This window comes from Physeter macrocephalus, chromosome 8 (assembly GCF_002837175.3).
Source record: "Physeter macrocephalus isolate SW-GA chromosome 8, ASM283717v5, whole genome shotgun sequence".
In the NCBI taxonomy this organism is placed as follows: Eukaryota; Metazoa; Chordata; class Mammalia; order Artiodactyla; family Physeteridae; genus Physeter; species Physeter macrocephalus.
The window spans coordinates 90,799,518-90,818,227 of NC_041221.1; the positions used below are offsets into that span (position 1 = coordinate 90,799,518).

General features: G+C 36.4%; 1 protein-coding gene across 3 annotated transcripts; it reads right to left on the reverse strand.

Annotated features, from left to right (window-relative positions):
- Positions 1 to 2,547: 2,547 nt before the first annotated feature.
- On the reverse strand, positions 2,548 to 16,663 carry ARRDC3 (arrestin domain containing 3). 3 transcript variants are annotated; one of them, XM_007105492.4, is made up of 8 exons: positions 16,132 to 16,662; positions 12,122 to 12,203; positions 10,049 to 10,196; positions 8,899 to 9,001; positions 8,312 to 8,568; positions 7,821 to 7,983; positions 7,396 to 7,550; positions 2,548 to 5,288 (listed from the first exon to the last, which is right to left on the reverse strand). In XM_007105492.4, exons 1-8 carry the CDS (start codon positions 16,409 to 16,411, stop codon positions 5,232 to 5,234), a joined length of 1,245 nt encoding a protein of 414 aa, XP_007105554.1. In that variant the 5' UTR covers positions 16,412 to 16,662; the 3' UTR covers positions 2,548 to 5,231. The 3 variants fall into 3 exon arrangements, with proteins under 3 accessions (XP_007105554.1, XP_023976640.1, XP_007105555.1); XM_024120872.3 differs by lacking the exons at positions 10,049 to 10,196; positions 16,132 to 16,662 and adding an exon at positions 12,311 to 12,689; XM_007105493.4 differs by lacking the exon at positions 2,548 to 5,288 and having other exon boundaries at positions 7,402 to 7,588; positions 16,132 to 16,663.
- Between the last annotated feature and the right edge of the window lie 2,047 nt (positions 16,664 to 18,710).

Here is an 18,710-nt window from a genome sequence, read left to right on the forward strand (position 1 = left end):
AATATTGCAGACTTACATTCCTCAAACGTCAAAAAAAAAAGTCAAAATAAATTTTCTTATATCAATAATTATTTTCTCATGAATTGAAAAATGTATTTCCCCTCTGTCTTGATTTGATATCAAGAAATGAAAAGGCAAATTTCGTTATTCAGTCATGGAAGTTTTGAGAAATGCCGATTGTTGACATGGGAGTTCCAAAGGTATAATAATTGCCACCAGGGACTTCCCTAGTGGTGCAGTGGTTAAGAATCCGCCTGCCAATGCAGGGGACATGGGTTCGATCCCTGGTCCAGGAAGATCCCACATGCCGCGGAGCAACTAAGCCCGTGTGCCACAACTACGGAAGCCCACATGCCACAACTATTGAAGCCTGTGTGCCTAGAGCCCGTGCTCCGCAACAAAGAGAATCCCCCGCGATGAGAAGCCCGCACACCACAACCAAGAGTAGCCCCCCACTCGCTGCAACTAGAGAAGGCCCGCACACAGCAACGAAGACCCAATGCAGCCAAAAATAAATAAATTTAAAAAAACACAGCAACGAAGACCCAATGCAGCCAAAAATAAATAAATTTAAAAAAATAAAGAAAAAAAATTGCCACCATCTCAGTAGTAACAAAGTTCTATCTCAAAAATATCAAGCCATAAATATACCTTGGGGTTTAAAATGGCATGGTTATTTTTCACGTATTAAGTGGCCCAAATCCTCAGCTCTGTTACACCTTGGGATTCATGAAAACAAAGTTGCCTGTTGTTTTCGTCTCATACGTTTGGTCGGTGTGCTGCAGTTTCTCAAACTTTGCTGTACTTATTGTACAAATCACCTGGGAATCATGTAAAGCGGTGTTTTGGGTCAATATTCTGTGATAGATCTTGATATTTTCCTCTTCTAATGAGCTCTCAGGTGATGCCATTGCTGCTGGTTTGGACAGCACTTGAATAGTAAGAATATAGTGATCTCTTTTCTTCCTTCTTCTGGAAACAGAATTCTTTTCTATTGGGAAATCCATTCTAGGTAGCATGAAACATGACCCAGGTATTGGCCAACCAGGATTTCCCCTAACAAGTGATTTGGGGACTTGAGAAAGTATTTCTTCTGTGAGCTATAAACGCTGAGGTCATCTTTCCTGACCCATCTAACTTGAAAGAACAAGCTGATAGGAAAAAATAATGCTAATATGAAAAAGGGTAAGTGAATGAAGATGAGAGATGAGTGTGTCCCCAGAGGATTATTTGGATTTCTGGATCCAAATGTGCTTAATATAGTTCATCCCTGGAATTACTATTTAATACATTTTACTTAAGCTAGCCTGAGTTTCTCCCTCTGTTACAATCAAAAGTCCTGATAAATATACCATTGTTGGCCATTCAATAAATTATAATTAATGACAAAGGGAGTTTGATGAGTATGTGATGTAAGGGAAAAATTAGACCCAGATAACTGTCTTTTATATAATTTGAGACATGTACTGAACTGTCTAAAAGTATTCAAATGCAAATTTAGAAGCAGCATGGTTAATTTCCAATGTTTTAATAATTGACAGAGCATTATTTCTTTACCTAAGTATGTATTATAATCTCGAATCTGCAGTCACGAAAAGGATTTTGGATAGCTATTTTTCCACTTTGCAGATGAAGAAATCAAAATTCACACATCTTGTTCAAAGCTACATCTAAAGCCATAGAACCCAGAACCTAGGTCTCCCCTTCTCATGCTATGATTCCTCTTCTTCTAGTCATTTTTATTTTCTTACCATACTATTATGTAGATTGTTAACAAGGATGATATAGTATTTCTATAAAATACAATATAAATGTGTCTCTAAATGTCTCTTTGTAACACACTTTTTTCCATGTAATTAGAGAAGAGTGGAGAATCATATACTAAGGCACATATACAACTTGATAGCTCATCCGTGAATGTATAAACACTGAAAGAAGATAACTTCTAAATGTGATTCCAAACGTACTTAATGTTACAAATCACTATAAAATTCATTCTTTGAGAAAAAGGATGTTTTAAAATTTAGAAAAATTGTTTTTAGATTAATACAACTTTTAAATTTACGTGCTTTTAAAATACTAGAAACTTGGACACATCACAGAGAGAAGGAATTAGTACCTGAAACTATACCTGGTTAAGTTTGGTACATATATAAGATGGAAATTTATATATCTTTTTTCTAACTTTTAAATTTTATTTTAAAAATCGATAGCTTAATGAATCATTAAGTAAAACAATAATTTGTACTAAAAATTCCTTTAAGCCTTCAGTAATTTTCTTTAGCAGAGAGCTAGAAACAATTCTTACCCAGAATGGCTTAAGAGTTTAATTGTAGTCATTTTATTTTTTTAAAATTTTTGGTCATCCTGTGTGGCTTGCGGGATCTCAGTTCCCTGACCAGGAATTGAACCCAGGCCATGGCAGTGAAAGCACTGAATCCTAACCGCTAGACTATGAGGGAACTCCCTAAATGTAGTCTTAATTGTGTTTGTATGTATGATGAGTTACTGATATGTTCAAGATTCAAATAAATCTCCAAACAAGTTTACAAAAAGGAAAAAAACCGAAAACACTTTTATTTTCCACAAGGAAGAGCAATAGGAAAATTAAATCATTTCCCACATATTGTTTTCTTAAAACAGCCTACAAGGACATATTCAGCACCAAATAAAAAAGAAAAAAAGAGAGAAATTACAAACAGCCACAGAATATAATCTATAAAGCAAACATTTAATATTGCACTTCGTTTTGCTAACATTTTGGATTTTACTTTTCCTAATTGAAAAATCAGGAATCTATCTTGAATACTGGAATACACCTGTGAACCTCACATCTTATATCAAGAATTGACCAATATTTAGAAAGGAGTAATGCCTCTAAGTAAGAAAGGGAATACTTTAATGGGGAAAATAAAACTTTATTTGATAAAGTTTTATATATTTGAAATTTTATCACATTTTGTAACCTAGTGCCAATTATCAGAATATTGGTCATTCTTTCCTCATGTGTTATTTAAGAGTATATGGTGATAAGTATTCCAATGCTATGCATATCAATAATTGTTCCCTAGTCAGTTAGACATAAGAAGAGAAAAGGGATTTTCTGACAATCCCCCCACCCCCCGCCCCAACAAAAATAAAACCACCAAATGCCCTTTATGCCAAATATTCCATTAGCTTCTTTTGAGGGGGACATTCACAAAATGATTTAACAACAATAAAAAAATATTTCACCCCCATTTCCTTATTATCTATTATTAGTTTGCTATGGGAGCCCAAACCCTTTAACCGAATCACTTAAAACGCGATTCATTTTTACATGGGCTTTCTTCACCCTGTCAGCATTTTTCAAACATGAATTGTCTTCCATGTTTTCTTAAAGGCCACTTATGGAAAAGCCTATTTGTTTTGTATGAAGCTTTAAGACAGTATTTAACCAGGTCAAGCACCAAGCCAGAGTTACTATTATTTTCAGCCACTTTATTAACTGTGGGATTAAATGGCAGGATAGATGTAAGACCCATTTCACGCATATGTTGCAACACCAGAGATGCTGATTTTCATTAAGATACATCAGAGCTGAATTTCTTCTAAAATAAGACAATCAATACAACTTGGTACCTTGGAAAATGCAGTTTTAAGTGTCTTCATGAATGCTGGTATATTTATGAGCCAACTGTAAATTATCTTTAATATAAGCTGCAATTTACTGATGTGATCATTCTTCATAACTATATATACTCAAAGTGAATGATTTCTCATGCTTAGCAAAATCTTCTTTAGATAATGGAAGAAAATACTTTCATTAAAAGAACCACAAAAATATAAAAGTTATTATTCCAGCACATATTCTAGTATTTGTAATTTTGAAGTTATACACTTTTAGAATAAACTTGGGTTTTCAAGCTCTGTCAAGCTTGAGCAGGATAGGAAATGTATAAATTGAGCTCTCTAATCATAATCTGAACATATATATTCCTGCTCATGAAAATACTCTGCACCAGCAAAAATGATCTCCAACATATGTGTTTTGGAGGTAATTAAGTAACTCTGTATAAAAATAAATGCACTTTCTCCTCCTTTCCAGTGACTGGAAAACTTCCATACTTTTAAAATAATAATAAAAAATAACAATAATTTTTAAGAGCAACAGCCCTTAACTCTTTGCTGGTGCCTGCCATACTGCCTCTCTTTACTCCATTCTTAGCTCTGCTAGTTTCTTCTCATATGTAATGATAAAAAGGCAATGCGGGTGGGTTATCACTTTTGTGTATGTCCCTTTTCCAAATTTCCCTCTCCAAAAAGCCAACCAAACAAACAAACAAAAAAACTCAACAGTGCAACAAAACACAAATAGCATTCCAACAGTTTGGCAAGTGATGCGTTCACCTGAGATTAAGTGATTTTAGGCAGTCAGTAACAAAATGCTGCTTTGCTGTAATAGTAGAAAGGCAACAAATTCTTAAAAGAAACCAAGAAGGTATACAATCTTGACAAAGTCTCTTATTAGCTTCCTCCTCTTATCTCTTTTCCCACATATCTGTTGCGTATCTACTACAGTAGGCTGCAAAACATACAGCAAGAAGGATTGGCTTGAAGGCATTTGATGTTTGTAAATAAATCCACAATAGGATCCAAGCTGAAGAGGTGATACATGGTCAGCCTAGTAGGACAATTCTGAGCATGTGCATACGCAGGTAAAGTCCAGGCTATATTAAATTAAAAAAAAAAAAAATGTCAGTGCGTTTTTTTCATGTTAAAGTTTTTTTCAAAGCTTTCTTTTGTTCCTTGTTGTGCTCAACTGCAAACAAGTTTTAAAAGAGTATCAAGAGTCTGGCATAAATGGAAAAAAAAAAAGCTGTAGTGACATGGAACCGCACAATGTAAGCATTGAGCATGTGCAAATTTTCAAATCAAAAGAAGGAAATCATCCCTCTTTACAACGTGGTGTCTTGACATGTATGACCATAGGCTAAGGAGACTGCTCTTAGTATGTGCCAGTTTTAAAGGAGAAAAGCTTAGATCTTCAAGCATGTTGGAGCAGTCCCAGAATGTTGCTGTAGGCTTCTAAAGCATGATCACTGGTTGTTTCATGTATTCGCCGTTTTTCTGGGCAAAAGCAATTCCACTTCCTCTGAAAACGTGTCTCCAAGATACTTCTCTGTCCTCAGCTGGGAAGGGAAGAGATACAGTTCGGAACCCACATCAACTTGATTTAATCAAGTATTCCTTCAACGAGACGGGCAGGATGGTCTATCATCTGCTGACTGATCAGGATTTGGATCAATCTAGAAAGAAAAGAGAAAAAACCCCAAAACCAAAGTTAATTGATAAGGTTTAGTAAGAATGCAGCAAATAGGCTAATATTTTGAGTACTCGTTGAGAAATGTAATCAAAAAGAACATACAGAGTTTGTATGGGGAAGAAAGGGTATTAGTATCATCTATAAAGTACTTGCTATTAAATTACTAGATTAACAATTAAATTTAGAAAGGTATGCTGAAATAGTTTTATTTGACAAAAGCTAAAGGTAACGTTCTATCAGAGACTGGAGTTTTACTCAGCACTTAGTCATACTTAAGACTCAAATACACAATTGGCCAACATTTTCACAGCAATGATTTTCTTCTGTAAAGTATCCATTTCATCCTGTTACAAAAAAGTCAACTCATCTTTTCCGGAGATTTGGGAAGAATGTAGTTGTGTAAACAAAGTTCTTGGTGCTTACATGAGGTAATAACTCATGGGTGTAAAGCCCTAGGGAGGGCCTAGGAATACAGTGTGTATCAAGAAATAAGAATGGTGAACCCGAAATGCTCTAGAGGCTTCCCACCTTGCCTCTTTCTGTAGTGACTTTCATATGCACATACACTTAATAAAAGTGAACATATTTCAGTTGCTTCTCAGGTACAAAGGAAATGGGCACAGGAAGGCAAATTGTTGGGTTTAATACATTTCTTTTACTGAAAGATCTTTTGGACAAGACCCATTTAGAATACTTTCCCCCCTCTATGTGGCTAGATGTTAAATAATCAAATCACACCTTGAACCAATTTAGGGTTTTAAAAGTTTTGAATTCTCTTAGTTATCTTTAGTTCATTTTAAAAGAAGGAGGTAGATTTTATGACAAACTGCTTAAAAGTGGATACTTAGATTGCCATTCTTTTAAAATGCCTGTCAGATCAAATCACAAATGAGGGACTTAATAAGCAAGACAGAAATGTCAGAATAAAAATGTAGTGACAATGTTTCTAAAAAGTGGGAGGACATTTTTAGCATCTAATAATTTTATGAATTGAAATAGTGGGATAGAAAAATTATGTCCAATCAAGAATCTGCAGAGAACAGAACAGATTCTGAACATCCTATAATCAATGAATAAAGTGGATTTCATATTAATCACATCCAAAGGAAAATTGACTCTTCTAGTCATGGTATTAAGGGGAAAAAAAATAAAAGCAATTTGTTGAAGAGTGAAACAATCCTTTTATGTCTTTCTTGGGAGTAATATTTCACTGTAAAATACCTGTCTAAACTACAGCAACCAAAAAGAAAAAGCTGATGCTAGTGATTTACAAAATCATTTGGTATTAAATTGGTATCAAGGCCAACTCTAAAGTCCCTACAATGTGTTATTACGTATATATATATTCTGAAGTATCCTGACATTGCTGGATTGCTCCCTACCTCCTTTCCTTTGCACATATTTTTCTTCCTGCCTGGAACATTCTACATTTTGAGAATACCTACTCTTTAAGAATCAGTTTAACAATCCCCTTCTTAGGGAAGCCCCTCCTGATTCTCAAGACCCAGCAAGCTACTCCTCAAATGAACTGTGCATTACTATTACATTGTTAGGTAATATTTTGCTTCCAAGTCTGTTTTTCTCACCAGTCTGTACGCTTCTCCCAAGGGCCATGTTTTATTCATGTAAGTGCTTAGTTACTTGAGATGAATAAAAATAATCCAGGAGTACAGGAATGCTGTTTAAGATGTTATTACAAATGTTATTTTCCCTTATGACTGACAATGTTAAAATATGAAAATTAAATTGGAAAAGGATGATGAATAAGATAAATTCTAGCTATTTAATCAATGACTGTAAAATGCCAGTTCTATAGATGCTTTAAAAGATGAATTATTCCTTTAACTGGCATTTTGGAAGTATGAGGTTAGATCATTATCTTTATTTCCCCAATAATATAAGAGACCAGTCCTACCTCTGGGTCAAACTTAGTAAATAGTGACAACCTTATGATCTAACTTTTAATCTCTTGTTCAAAATTATTTGTTTTTCTCTTATCATGATAATCAAAACCTAACTGTGTTTTTAAAAAGTCTGCTATATACTAAGAGAGTCACAGCCCATTTTGTACTTGAGGGTTTGATGCTTACCTCTGAATAAAGAGGTGGAGGCAAGAAACGAAACTCTTGAATATATGCAAACAGTGGTCCCTGAAGCGCTCTCTCAAAGTCATCACAAGCACTCACTGGTGCAAGATTATTCCGCCTTTGTTCCTCTGTTACCACTTCTGCATAGCTGGGTGGTGCTGAAGGAAAAAGATACACGCAATTCGAACAGCACGTTCTTATGCATGTCAAAATACACAGAATAGAAGGTATTAAAAAGGAATGTCAAGGTAACATAATAATAATTTGTCTTGTGATCAAAACTAGGGGGATATATGTTTTAAACCTAACATTAGGGGCATATCTACTCACTTCAAGTATAGACAAACTTTAATCATAAAATATCAGAAGCAAAATTATGTTCTTGAAAATAATAGATTAAGCTTAGATATGCATTATCAAATTATTACCTTCAGGTCTTTCAGGTAGGGATAAACCAAGCCAGTTCATATTCATGCTACACTGACTGCTTACACTTGAGGTTCTGCTACCAAATGGATGTAGAGGAATGGTACCAATGACAAGTGGCAAATTAAGAAATAAATCCATAGCTCCAGGAATATCCACGTATACCTAAACAATGAAAGGAGATGTTAGGTTTAGAATGCCAAGTACTATTTCTTTTAAAAAAATGAACAACCCAATCTAATGTTATTTGAGGCTCTCATTTACTTCAATTTTAAACTTATATACATATGATATACTTGAAAAGTTTCTCCATTGTGTACATTTACCTCAGGTAAAATTAGTAATTATATTCCAAACTATATAAAGAATTACATATAATTATATATATGACACATGGAATAAAAAAAATCAAATCCTGGATAAGACAAAATGATACCCTTACGACTTTAAAACCTAAAAAAAACCCACCCCAAACCCTTAAATCTATACATACCATTAGTGAATATTCCACACGGATTATACTACAGTCAAGGATAGAGGGAGAAACTGGTGGAATTTTCAGCAATTTGCCATTCCACGTCTCTGTCTTTCCAGATGATAAGGATTCCCCACGCAAGTTAGCCACCAGCTGTTTGACTTCCTTCATTTTCCCTTTGGCATAGAAGGCCTGTGTTTGGTAAATGGCTGCCTTTGGCACCACCATTCGGGAGGAGCAGTTCTCAATCTCAGCAAATATCTGAATTGATTCACCTACAGGAAAAAAAAAAAAAAAATCTGTTAAAAACCAACCAACCAACCAACCCCAAAACAAATGTAGACTTCTCAGGCTAAAGTCTGAAAGTTCAATGAACTACATGGATAAAAAGCTATCCTAAGAGTGGCAAGTAACTTGTAGTTATAAAAATAAACTACACATTTACAGTAGCAATTTAAAAAAGAACACTACATTCCAATTTATAAAAGGAAACTGGACAAGCACAATTTATAATATTTTACCAAAGAAGACTGTATCATGTTTGCATTTAGTAGAAATAATGTAAATTTATACACAAGAGCTAAGTGAAGAAAGATCATACATACCTGGCGTATAGCCCTTCCTTTCAATTTTGGCACTTAAGGATATTGGGCCTGAGGTACAGAACCAGCAACAGAGAGTCTTTTCTTTTGTGCCTGCTTGGGGTGACTGTAAGAAATAAATTTATAGAAAAAGATCAGTGTATGAATTGAGACAGTAATAGAATGTTTTAAAATACAATCTTAAATTCTTGAAGAATTTAACATTAAAAGTAGTGTTGTTTTTTTTTTTTTCAGTATCCAAATATACTTTTCCACTAACCAATGGCTTCTGATTTGTATTAGTATTTTTGTCTTTATACAAGTTTCCATTCAATTAAAGAAAAAAGGGTACAGGGTTTAACACCACATTTCATAAACATAGTTTAGCTCAGGCTATTTACATACACAGTAATTAAAAACCAACCAAAAAAACAAACAGGAAAAAAAAACCCTTTCCACATTCCATTTAAACTGCCTTTAAAACAAACAAACAAAAAAAAGAGGCAGTTTGGAAAGCAACTTGGTTATAATCCCAAATGATAACATCTTTCTCTGAGAATGTAAAACTCAATACGTAAAAAAAGAAAACTGCTCATTTTTAAGGTTAATTTTACTTGCTTAAAGATGTTATTATTTGTTTAAACCAAGTAAAGTTTTTGAAATCAAATTTGAATCTTGTGAAAAAATACAATTAAAAAAGATTTCCTTTAAAACAGAATAAGTTTTTTCATGAAAATAATAATCTCCCCATCATTTGACAACTATCCCTATATTGGAATAATGCAATGCAGTACAAATTTTAGATTATGATATTTTCAAGTTAAGTGATACTGTTATAATAATAATTGCTACTACTGTTCCTTTTCCACTAAAATTACTTAGGGAACCGATCTATTCTTTTGTTATTGCTGTTACCTCCTGAGGAAGATATTTCATACCAAATACTGGTCTTACTTTAAAAATTTACTTAAAGTTATTACAGTATCAGAAAATGTGAGCATATTCTGCATTAATTTGTGTGCTCTTAACTATTTTTTTGGAAAATGGTATTTATGTAATTCAAAAATGAAGCTATTATTTAAAAATTATAAAGAATGTGTATGTAGTTTAGGTGATTATTCTTTAGTATTTATATGCCAAAAAAAAAAAAATGAAGAATTCAGTTAATTCTTACCAGTAATGAAGGAGTGTTGATATCTATATGCTCAAAGACTGTAAATTCCTTCTTTAATTTTACTGGTAGAAGCCAAGGCCTGTGCAATTCGGCTTTCACCCAATAGCGCACACTGCCATGTCGGCCTTCGAATGAGGTAGCAAGTGGTCTGTGCAGAATATAAAGGTCAATATATTAATCTTACACCTCTTTTTAATATTTATACAGTAGCTCAGCATAGAAGTGTTAATATATTGTAAGTTTATACATCCATGAGTTATTAAAGGCATAATTTATATTTCCAAAGGGATAAGTCACTGGGGAAAAAACCTTCTGTTTCCAAATAATAACACATAGTTGTTAAATATTACAGAAATTTGGTTAAAAAAGCCAGAAGAATACAATCTCTTTAAACTAAGAAGAGGCTACTTTTAATGCTGGTGGCAAAATTACGAAAGTCTGGAAATGAACAATTCTTCAAAAGGTCAAGACTTTAGTTTAAAAATAAAGTTAAGAATGGTTTAAGTATTTCTATTGAGATATTCTGGACACTGGTTAAAACACTCAGACCAAACGACTCCCTATGGCGCTCCATTTTTCATTAACTAAGAATATTATTATGTCTTATTATAGTAACTAATTAAGATTTAGAAAAGGCCTGGAATAGTCGTTATAGTTTCAAAAGTTTTTCACATTTCATTAAATCCACTGAAGCTCTAAAAAAATGCTTTTACATTTCCCAGTTTACTTATGTTCTCTTTTTGGCCATGCTTTCTAACTATACTATAGACTTTAAAAAGAAAAAGAATCTTTTCTGTTGACCTGTATCAAGAGAATCAGAATTCTTTTTCAACTCTCCCAGATTTTATTACTTGTAGAAGATTTTATTTTAGTGAATTTAGTCTCTTTTTCATAATTTCATTAGAAATATGCACAAGGTTCATTTATTTACAAGGTAGAGTGCTAGCTTTTTATGAGTAGTGGTGTTTTACTTTTTGTTTTGTATTTTAAACTTCTGCATTAACTTGTATAGCAGAGAAATAAAACGCAGGATCTATGCTAGTCTTCTAGAGTTTACGTACTTTGGTTTATAGATAGAATTTTTAAAAAATATATTAAATTACCTCCATCCTTTGAAAATATTCAGGCCCAAATGTATTAGTCCTATTGTATTCAGACTTAAAATATTTCTCTCAGAAAGTAATTAGGGCATTATATTAAAAATCATGTTCTTAAGCAATATGATACACAGGATACTCTGAAAAATATACTTTATGAACTCTATCCATATATAACAAGTACTAGAATTTAAGAAAATACAGAATTATGTACCTTTGGCACTTGAAGTTCTTATGTAATGCAAGTTTACCTTTCAGAACAAACAGTACAAGTGCCACTTTGCATGTTTTAATATCTGTTAAGGCATTTTTTCAAAAATTACTCTTTGTATAATTTCCTCTAATGATTTATTATTACATTAAAAATATACTACTTCCCTTCTTCCTTTCATACTAGATTCCAAGCCTTATATTTAGGTATCTCTGATGGATGTTTCCTTTTAAGTCCAGGTCATAGTATCTCGAATGACCTTCTCAATAGCTCTTTGCACAGAAGCTAATGATTTCACATCAGAAAAAACACATCACTTCTAAAGTTAGGATATTCTTAATTATTTTGACTTTCTTAGCTTACTGCTGTTGGGTAGCATCAGTAGAAAAAATGATCACTGAATTTTTATAAACTACTAAATGAGAGACTTGTTATGTTCTACCTTTTCTGCTAATGCTGATGATAAACTAAGTATTAAGTGCTTACTATTTCACTGGCACCTTCCAATTCACTCACTTTAAATGAAATACTATTCAAGTTTTAAAAACCATATAAAACTTGAGACAGGATACTAAGAATTGAGCTTTGCTTTCTATAATATTGCCACTCTAGATTAAAAAAATAGCTTCTTTTCTGAGCATGTTTTCCTCTAGCAAGTTTCAATAATGAAAAGGGTTTTTTTTTAAACTAAAAATATTTAAATTTAGAATGTTTCATTTTAAAAGAATGGATGTTTATGAAAAATGCCTGTTACAAAATACTTACGTCTGTGGAAGCTCGAAGCTGAACGCATATTCATGCCTTCCTGAATGAATAGTGTTGAAGCCTTCTTCGGAATTATCATCATCTAAAACAAACAGAAAAAGACAACAAAAAGCTTGTTAATAAACCTTTACACTCTCTTCCTGGTGGCAGAACTTTAAAGATGCTCACATAGTAATTAAGGCCACAAACTTTAGAGTGTGAGAGATCTGAGTTCTAATTCCAACTTCATCACTTCCTCTGGGTAAAATAAAAGTCCTGTCTTCAGTTGCTTCATCTGTAGAATGGGGATAATTAATACTTATACCCCATAGTTGGTTTTTCAATGGAAAACAACCTAAACTGTAAAGTATCTATGTGTGACAATACAGGCTCAACAATTCAGATTTCCAACCTCATACTAAGATGTTACCTTTCTCTTGACTTACTTAAATTTATCCTATTAAGACTATATATAGAATGAAAACTGTTCATGTAAGCCTTTTAAAATATGTCAATTTTGATACAGAAGATGTGAATGTTAAAGCTCTAAGACCATTAGAAAACTCTATCAAATAGATGTTGGAGTTAAAAAAAAACGAAGTGATTTTAATGTCAGTTTCATAACTAAAAATAAAAATTCTTACTGAACCTAAAATTATGACCACCTCAGTCTGTCCTAGCAACAGCTAAAAATTCGCGTATAAAATATACCTTAGATTTAAAAGGTGCCTGCTAAATGGGAAACAACTGTCACACATCCTTGAAAAATGAAGACTAGATTTGTTTCCCATTGCTAGAAAAAACGGGATGACTTTATTTTACAACCAATTTCTTTTGCTCAAATAGGTTATCTCCAAAACAAATATAACAAAACGTGGGGGAGTGTTCTGGATTCTTAAAATGATTTTCTAAAGCGTTCTGACCGGGTAATTTAATTACATAAACGTCTACTAGCGCAGTTTTCTCGGTGTAGAAACCTTTATCATTAACCAAGAGACTAAGAGAAACGGGTATTATCATTTAACTTTCCCTCACCAAAGTAATGAATTCACACAAAAACCGTGATGCTTCCCTTCCACCACAGGAGAAAAGGAAAAAAGCGCCTATATATGGAAACTTTTATTAAAAAAAAATCACCAAGACTCCCTTCTATCTCAGTAGTATTTTCTTCTCCCCCCGTGCAAATCCTCTCTACGGGATTTCAGCACCGAAATCCCGCTGATGTGCTGGGGGCCATTTAAAATCGCTCCCCCCGACGGCGCCCGAAGTTTGTCTCTCTCTCCCTTTCTTCCCATCTCGCTCCCTTTTTTGTGCCAGGTCAGCAGTCTCAACGAGGCGAGCGGCGGCGGCCGCGCCGTGGTAAACAAGTGCCGGGCTGTCAATCAAGAACTAGACCGGAGCAGGAGAGGACCGGCCTAAACCGGCGCGAGCAGATCCCAGCCGGCCCGCCCGCGCGCCGCCGCCGCCGCCCGCGCGCTCCGCTATACATACGGCATATGTCGCACGGCGCTCGCGCTCGCGGCCGCGCAGCCTAGCCTGCTGACGTGGGGCGGGGCGAGCACGCTGCGGCGCTTCCGCTTTACACGCCCCGGCCGGTGACCGGTTCGATCTGGCTTGGGCCACCCTGACACCTTTACAGTTGCGGCGAGGGAAACTGGTGGGGCGGCGGCGGGGAAGGGGGCGCGCAGTGCAAAAGCCCCAAAGAAACAATGACAAGGGGGCAAGGAATACTCGCCGAAGCCCCCACCCCACCCCGCCTTCAATGTTAGTGTCACTTTCCCCTCCCCGTCCCGGCCAGTCTTGGCGCTCTCTCCCCCCCCGGGTCACATCAAGGTAGCCAGTCTGGTGAAAGCATAGAAAGGGAAACACGCTGTTTCAGCTAAGAGGAAGACAAGCGTTCACAGAAGCTGCCTGACAACTTCCACCCGAAAACGTGGAAAATGGGGTCCTGCTAACCCTGCCCACCCAATTTCCCCATGAATGGGATTGTCAGTTAAAAAGTTACGCCCAGGGCCATGCGGCACCTGTAAGGCCGGAGGAAGCTTCTCCTCTCCACTCTGTTGAAACCTGTAGTCGTTCATTTCGGGGCTGCAAGCGGGCCCAGGTGAGGGGCAACAGAACGGTATGTGACATGAGCCCCGAGCGCCTCCAGAAACCCGGACAGGGATTCGAGTAGGGGCGGGGGCAGCAGCTCAGGAGGGACCTTCACCGGCGCACGCCGGTTCCAAGCCTCGCCCCAGCCGGCGAGCCCACTCTCCCCACCCGCCCGCGCCCAATCCAATCAGAGCCTGGCATCGCCTTAGCAACAGGCTAACAAACCCGGTTCCGCCTATCGCCGGCCGCCCGGGGCGGGGTCTCAGTTACCAGGCTAGTTTGAGAGGTCCCAGTTTTTTAAGTCATTGAAACTATTCCAAGCGAAGCTCGTTCAAGCTTGCAGGGGTTGAGGGGTGTCTCGTGGGGGTGCGGGGCACATAGTGTTCTTTACTATGAAATCGTGGCGCAATTAATGAAATTGTCCCCATAAGTCGTTATTCTACTTTTACCCCACTGCAAACCTCAACTCCTTAAAAACCTTTGTTTCTTCTCACTCATCTTATAAAAAGCTGCCAGTCCAGGAAGGATCAAATACAAACTCTTGTGTGTCCTGTTCAACAAATACCAGGACTGTCATGAGGCAGTTGCATTTCTTATCACTGTCACTGCTTGGAGAGGTTAACTAAAAATTATTTCAGGATGCAAATTACCTATGTGTAACTGAAAATCCAACTAAAGATTGATTTCATCTTAATATTTTAAAATTAATGCATTCATACTGTAACTCAAAGCACCCTACGTTTCTACACTTGCCTTAGTTCAATTAGCACTTCCTCGTGGATGTGTATTTTTTAATTAAAAATGTGCTCTACTCTGAAAAATCATCAACATTCGAGTTAAATACTGCATTAAAAAGGAGAAGGACAAAATTACATAACCAGTTTTAACATTATATTCTTCTTGGGCTAGGAATTAAGTCATCGCCACCACCTGACGCGTGTAACCAATCTGCTGAGAGCAGAACAAGCGCCCCTCCTCACCACCCCCCAGAACTGGTCCGAAACAGGATTGAACCGCTTCTAACAAAGGGTGGAAACTTAGAAAAACAAGCTTGGAGTCTGCTATATTTCCACAATGTAGCCATTTAAACAATAGATTTGAAATCTCAGGACCCATTCTCCCTTTGACAACCCTTTATCTCCAGTTTCTAACCAAAAATCAAATCCAATGAGCCGAATACTTTTCAATTCCATTTGACTGGCACGGGTTTCATTGAATGCACGTTCCAAAGTTAGGCACGATGCTCGGAAAAGAAAATTTCTGACCCTAAATGGCTTCTAAAACTGATTTTAAACATATCATAATGATAGGTGCTGTCCTTTAAAATAGAGAATGCCTGATGTAAATTTCTAAAGGAACTGGAAAGAATAGGGAAAAAACACGTGGGGTGTTGATACCATATGTCAAAATAAACCACAGAAACCCATTATCAAAGAACAACGATCAATTCTCTTAAGTCTTTTGCGTGTCAATATTAAAAATGAAATACACCTATTAACCCACTTAAAAATGTTACTCCATTTCTTCACTGAAGCTCAGTTTTTAAGATCTAAGGTTGCAGAGTACAAGGGAAAAAGCTAATATTGGACTGTAGCTTTTAGCAATTCATTTGAAAACATATTAGTAAAATTACTGAATCGGATATAAGCAGAATTATACGTAAGGTGGAAATGGATTGCAAGTGTGTATGGCACAGACCAAGCCGGGTATAGAGGTAGTGGAATAAGTGCAGTTTGCAGTCACTTTGCAGATGCCTGCATGCATTACGGCTTAACACACGATGAATGTCAAGGAGAATTCAAATATTCCACTTTTCCAACCTTTATCAAACAGCTATGTTATGGTAGGAGTAGGATTACATTAATTCAGAAAAATTGAAAAGGTACTTTGCCAAAGAAAACAGGTCTAATAATTTCTGAATAATGTAAGAAACTTACCTCTTTCGTGTCCAATTAAGATGTCTTTATGGTTGAAATATTCTACTTCTTCAGTGTAATTCTGTGTATAGGCAGTATTGGAGCCGGCGTTTCTCGATTCGGTCCAACGTACTTTCGCATGTCCTCTTGCATGAATTTTAAGAGATTTTACTCTGATTTCCCCAGTAACTTCTAAATTCACCCTTCCTGAGACTGTATCCCCACTAGAATACACAGGGACATTGCTGTCATTAAGACAGTCGAAGCTTATTGTCAAACTCTTTACCTTTCCCAGCACCATGTTTATAACAAAATCTATAAAAAATATAATGTAAGACAAAAAAGTCAAGATCACATATAAAATGTGATCTTCACTTAACACTGATCGATGTCTTTGCCGTGCAAAGAGCTTGCAGGCAGGATCAGTGATTCTTTACAAATAGTTCATTGAGATTTCTTAAAAAGTCAGGGCAGCACAGAGGCTGCTGCTCCGCGATCCAGCTAGTCTCAGTGGTCTCCTTACAAAGACGGGCGGCTGGAAGCTGCCAGCTCACTTTAAGAGCAGCTTTGTGAAAAACAACCCCAGTGCGCATGCGCACGCCGCGGCTGCTGTCCGCCCTCCCTGCGCGCCCCCTCCCGCGCCCGGCTCGCTCGCGGGTACAGTAGGTGTACAGCCAGGCGGAGGAGATACTGGGGCTGCCGGGAGGCTGAACCTGACTTCTCTTCATTGTAGGCTCCTATTGGTAGGCAGGCTACCGTAAACCCTCGACGTGCTAGCTGGAGTCACTTACTGAGCACAGTCTAGTAGAAAGATAATGGCCGAGGAAGGGAACTGGGGGACAAGGTTGGGTGGGGAGCTGTTTGCAAAACCAAGTGAGGATAAACTGCTGAGTGACCGGCCCGAAGCGTGCGTTCCCGGCACTGCAGTGTTTTGCCCACTGCCCTGATGGGAGGAGGAAAAAGTGATGTGTGTAGAGAGATGGGGGAAGGGGAGAAACCGGTTGGGCAAGGGCTGGTTGTTGAACATAATCTAACGAATTTCAAAAGAAAATGTAATAAAAACCAGAGAAGAGATAATGTTCATAGACAAGAGCATTCTTGGCTTGGATTTTTTTTCTTTTTAAAACCAGTGCTTTGTAGGCAGGGTGGAAATGAGCCCAGTCGAGGTCAAGTCGAGACCTTAAAAGAGAATACTATAGGATCAAGCAAGAGAAGCTAGTATAGTTTAATCAGTATATTTTGCTTTCTCCTGAACTGCTTTCTCTTCCATCTCTTAATTCGATAGCAACGAAAAACAATCAAGTTTTTGCCTGATGACAAGAGGGAAAAACAAGGTTTGACCACTTCCTAGAAGGAAGAAAACGTCCTTTTTTGAGACACCACCTACCGCTAGATTTGCAGGGTATGACATGATTACAACTCCTGTGTCCAGAGGATTAAGAATAGGATTCGGCCTAAAAAAATATCACCTTATAAAAGGCAGCATGGCATAGTGTTTTAGCTGACATAATGTTTACAACAGCGTTGAAAAATCTTTGTTAGAAGTTAGTGAAGTGCAGAAGATGGTTTTTTAAAAAGCATGGTTATATAAATAGGGCTTAATTCTGTAAAGCTTTAATTTTAATTTTCAGCTTTGGACTGTTCAACATAATCATTCTCATTATACATCTTTCTTAAGGGCAGGTACATTTGTCTCTTTACTGTGAACGTTTTGGTAACAAATTGCAGAGCTTTCGTAAAATCACACTGGGATTCAAGGCATAACAGCATAATTATCTAGATTTTTTTGCAATCAGTGAAATTGCTTATAGGAGAGAAATATAGGGAAAAAGAAAATGAATCTGGAAATATATATACATAACCAAATACACTTTGGAAGATTCTTGGGTGTCTGTGTCTTAGCCGTTTTAGATTCTTTTGTGCAGTGTATTTGGATAGGTTAAAACTATGTCACAATTCATTGAACTCATTCATTGGTCTTGCTGTTTATTTTGTTGTTTTTTAAAAGAAACTAAATTTTACTTAGTTGGGTTTTAGTTGAAAGGCAGTATCTTGGAGTCAAGAGCATTGTATAAATTATATAGAGTATAAATATGCAAACTATTTAGACAGTTAATTGACTGGGCATTTACCTCTGATAGAGCTTAGATGGTTGTGCTTAAAACTATGAATCTTTGTATTTGAGTGGGGAGAATAGTCTTTTCTTTTTTCCTCTCTTGGATGACACCTGGTGGCTATTTTAGTTGTTCAAGTACTTGGGATCTTGTACTAGCTTTGTTAACATACTATTTGGGTTTTTTCGCCATCTAGTGGTAAAAGTGGTGAATTTGTTAAAGTGTTAGCGTTAAGGTCAAATATAGTAACCATTCAAATAACTTTGGGCGTGGATTTAAAAGCGCGGTTCACAATGATGCCTTTATTACCAAAGTTGTTTTAAATTATTAAGGGCTAGTGAACAATTGCTGAATTCTTAAGAATTTTTGGTAAAATCTCTCCAGTCGGAATATAACTTATTTGTGAAAAAGTAAGAATCAGCTGTTTAAATCAAACTAGAATTCCATTTAACGAAAAAGAACTCTTAAGAGATTTACTCGTAGTTT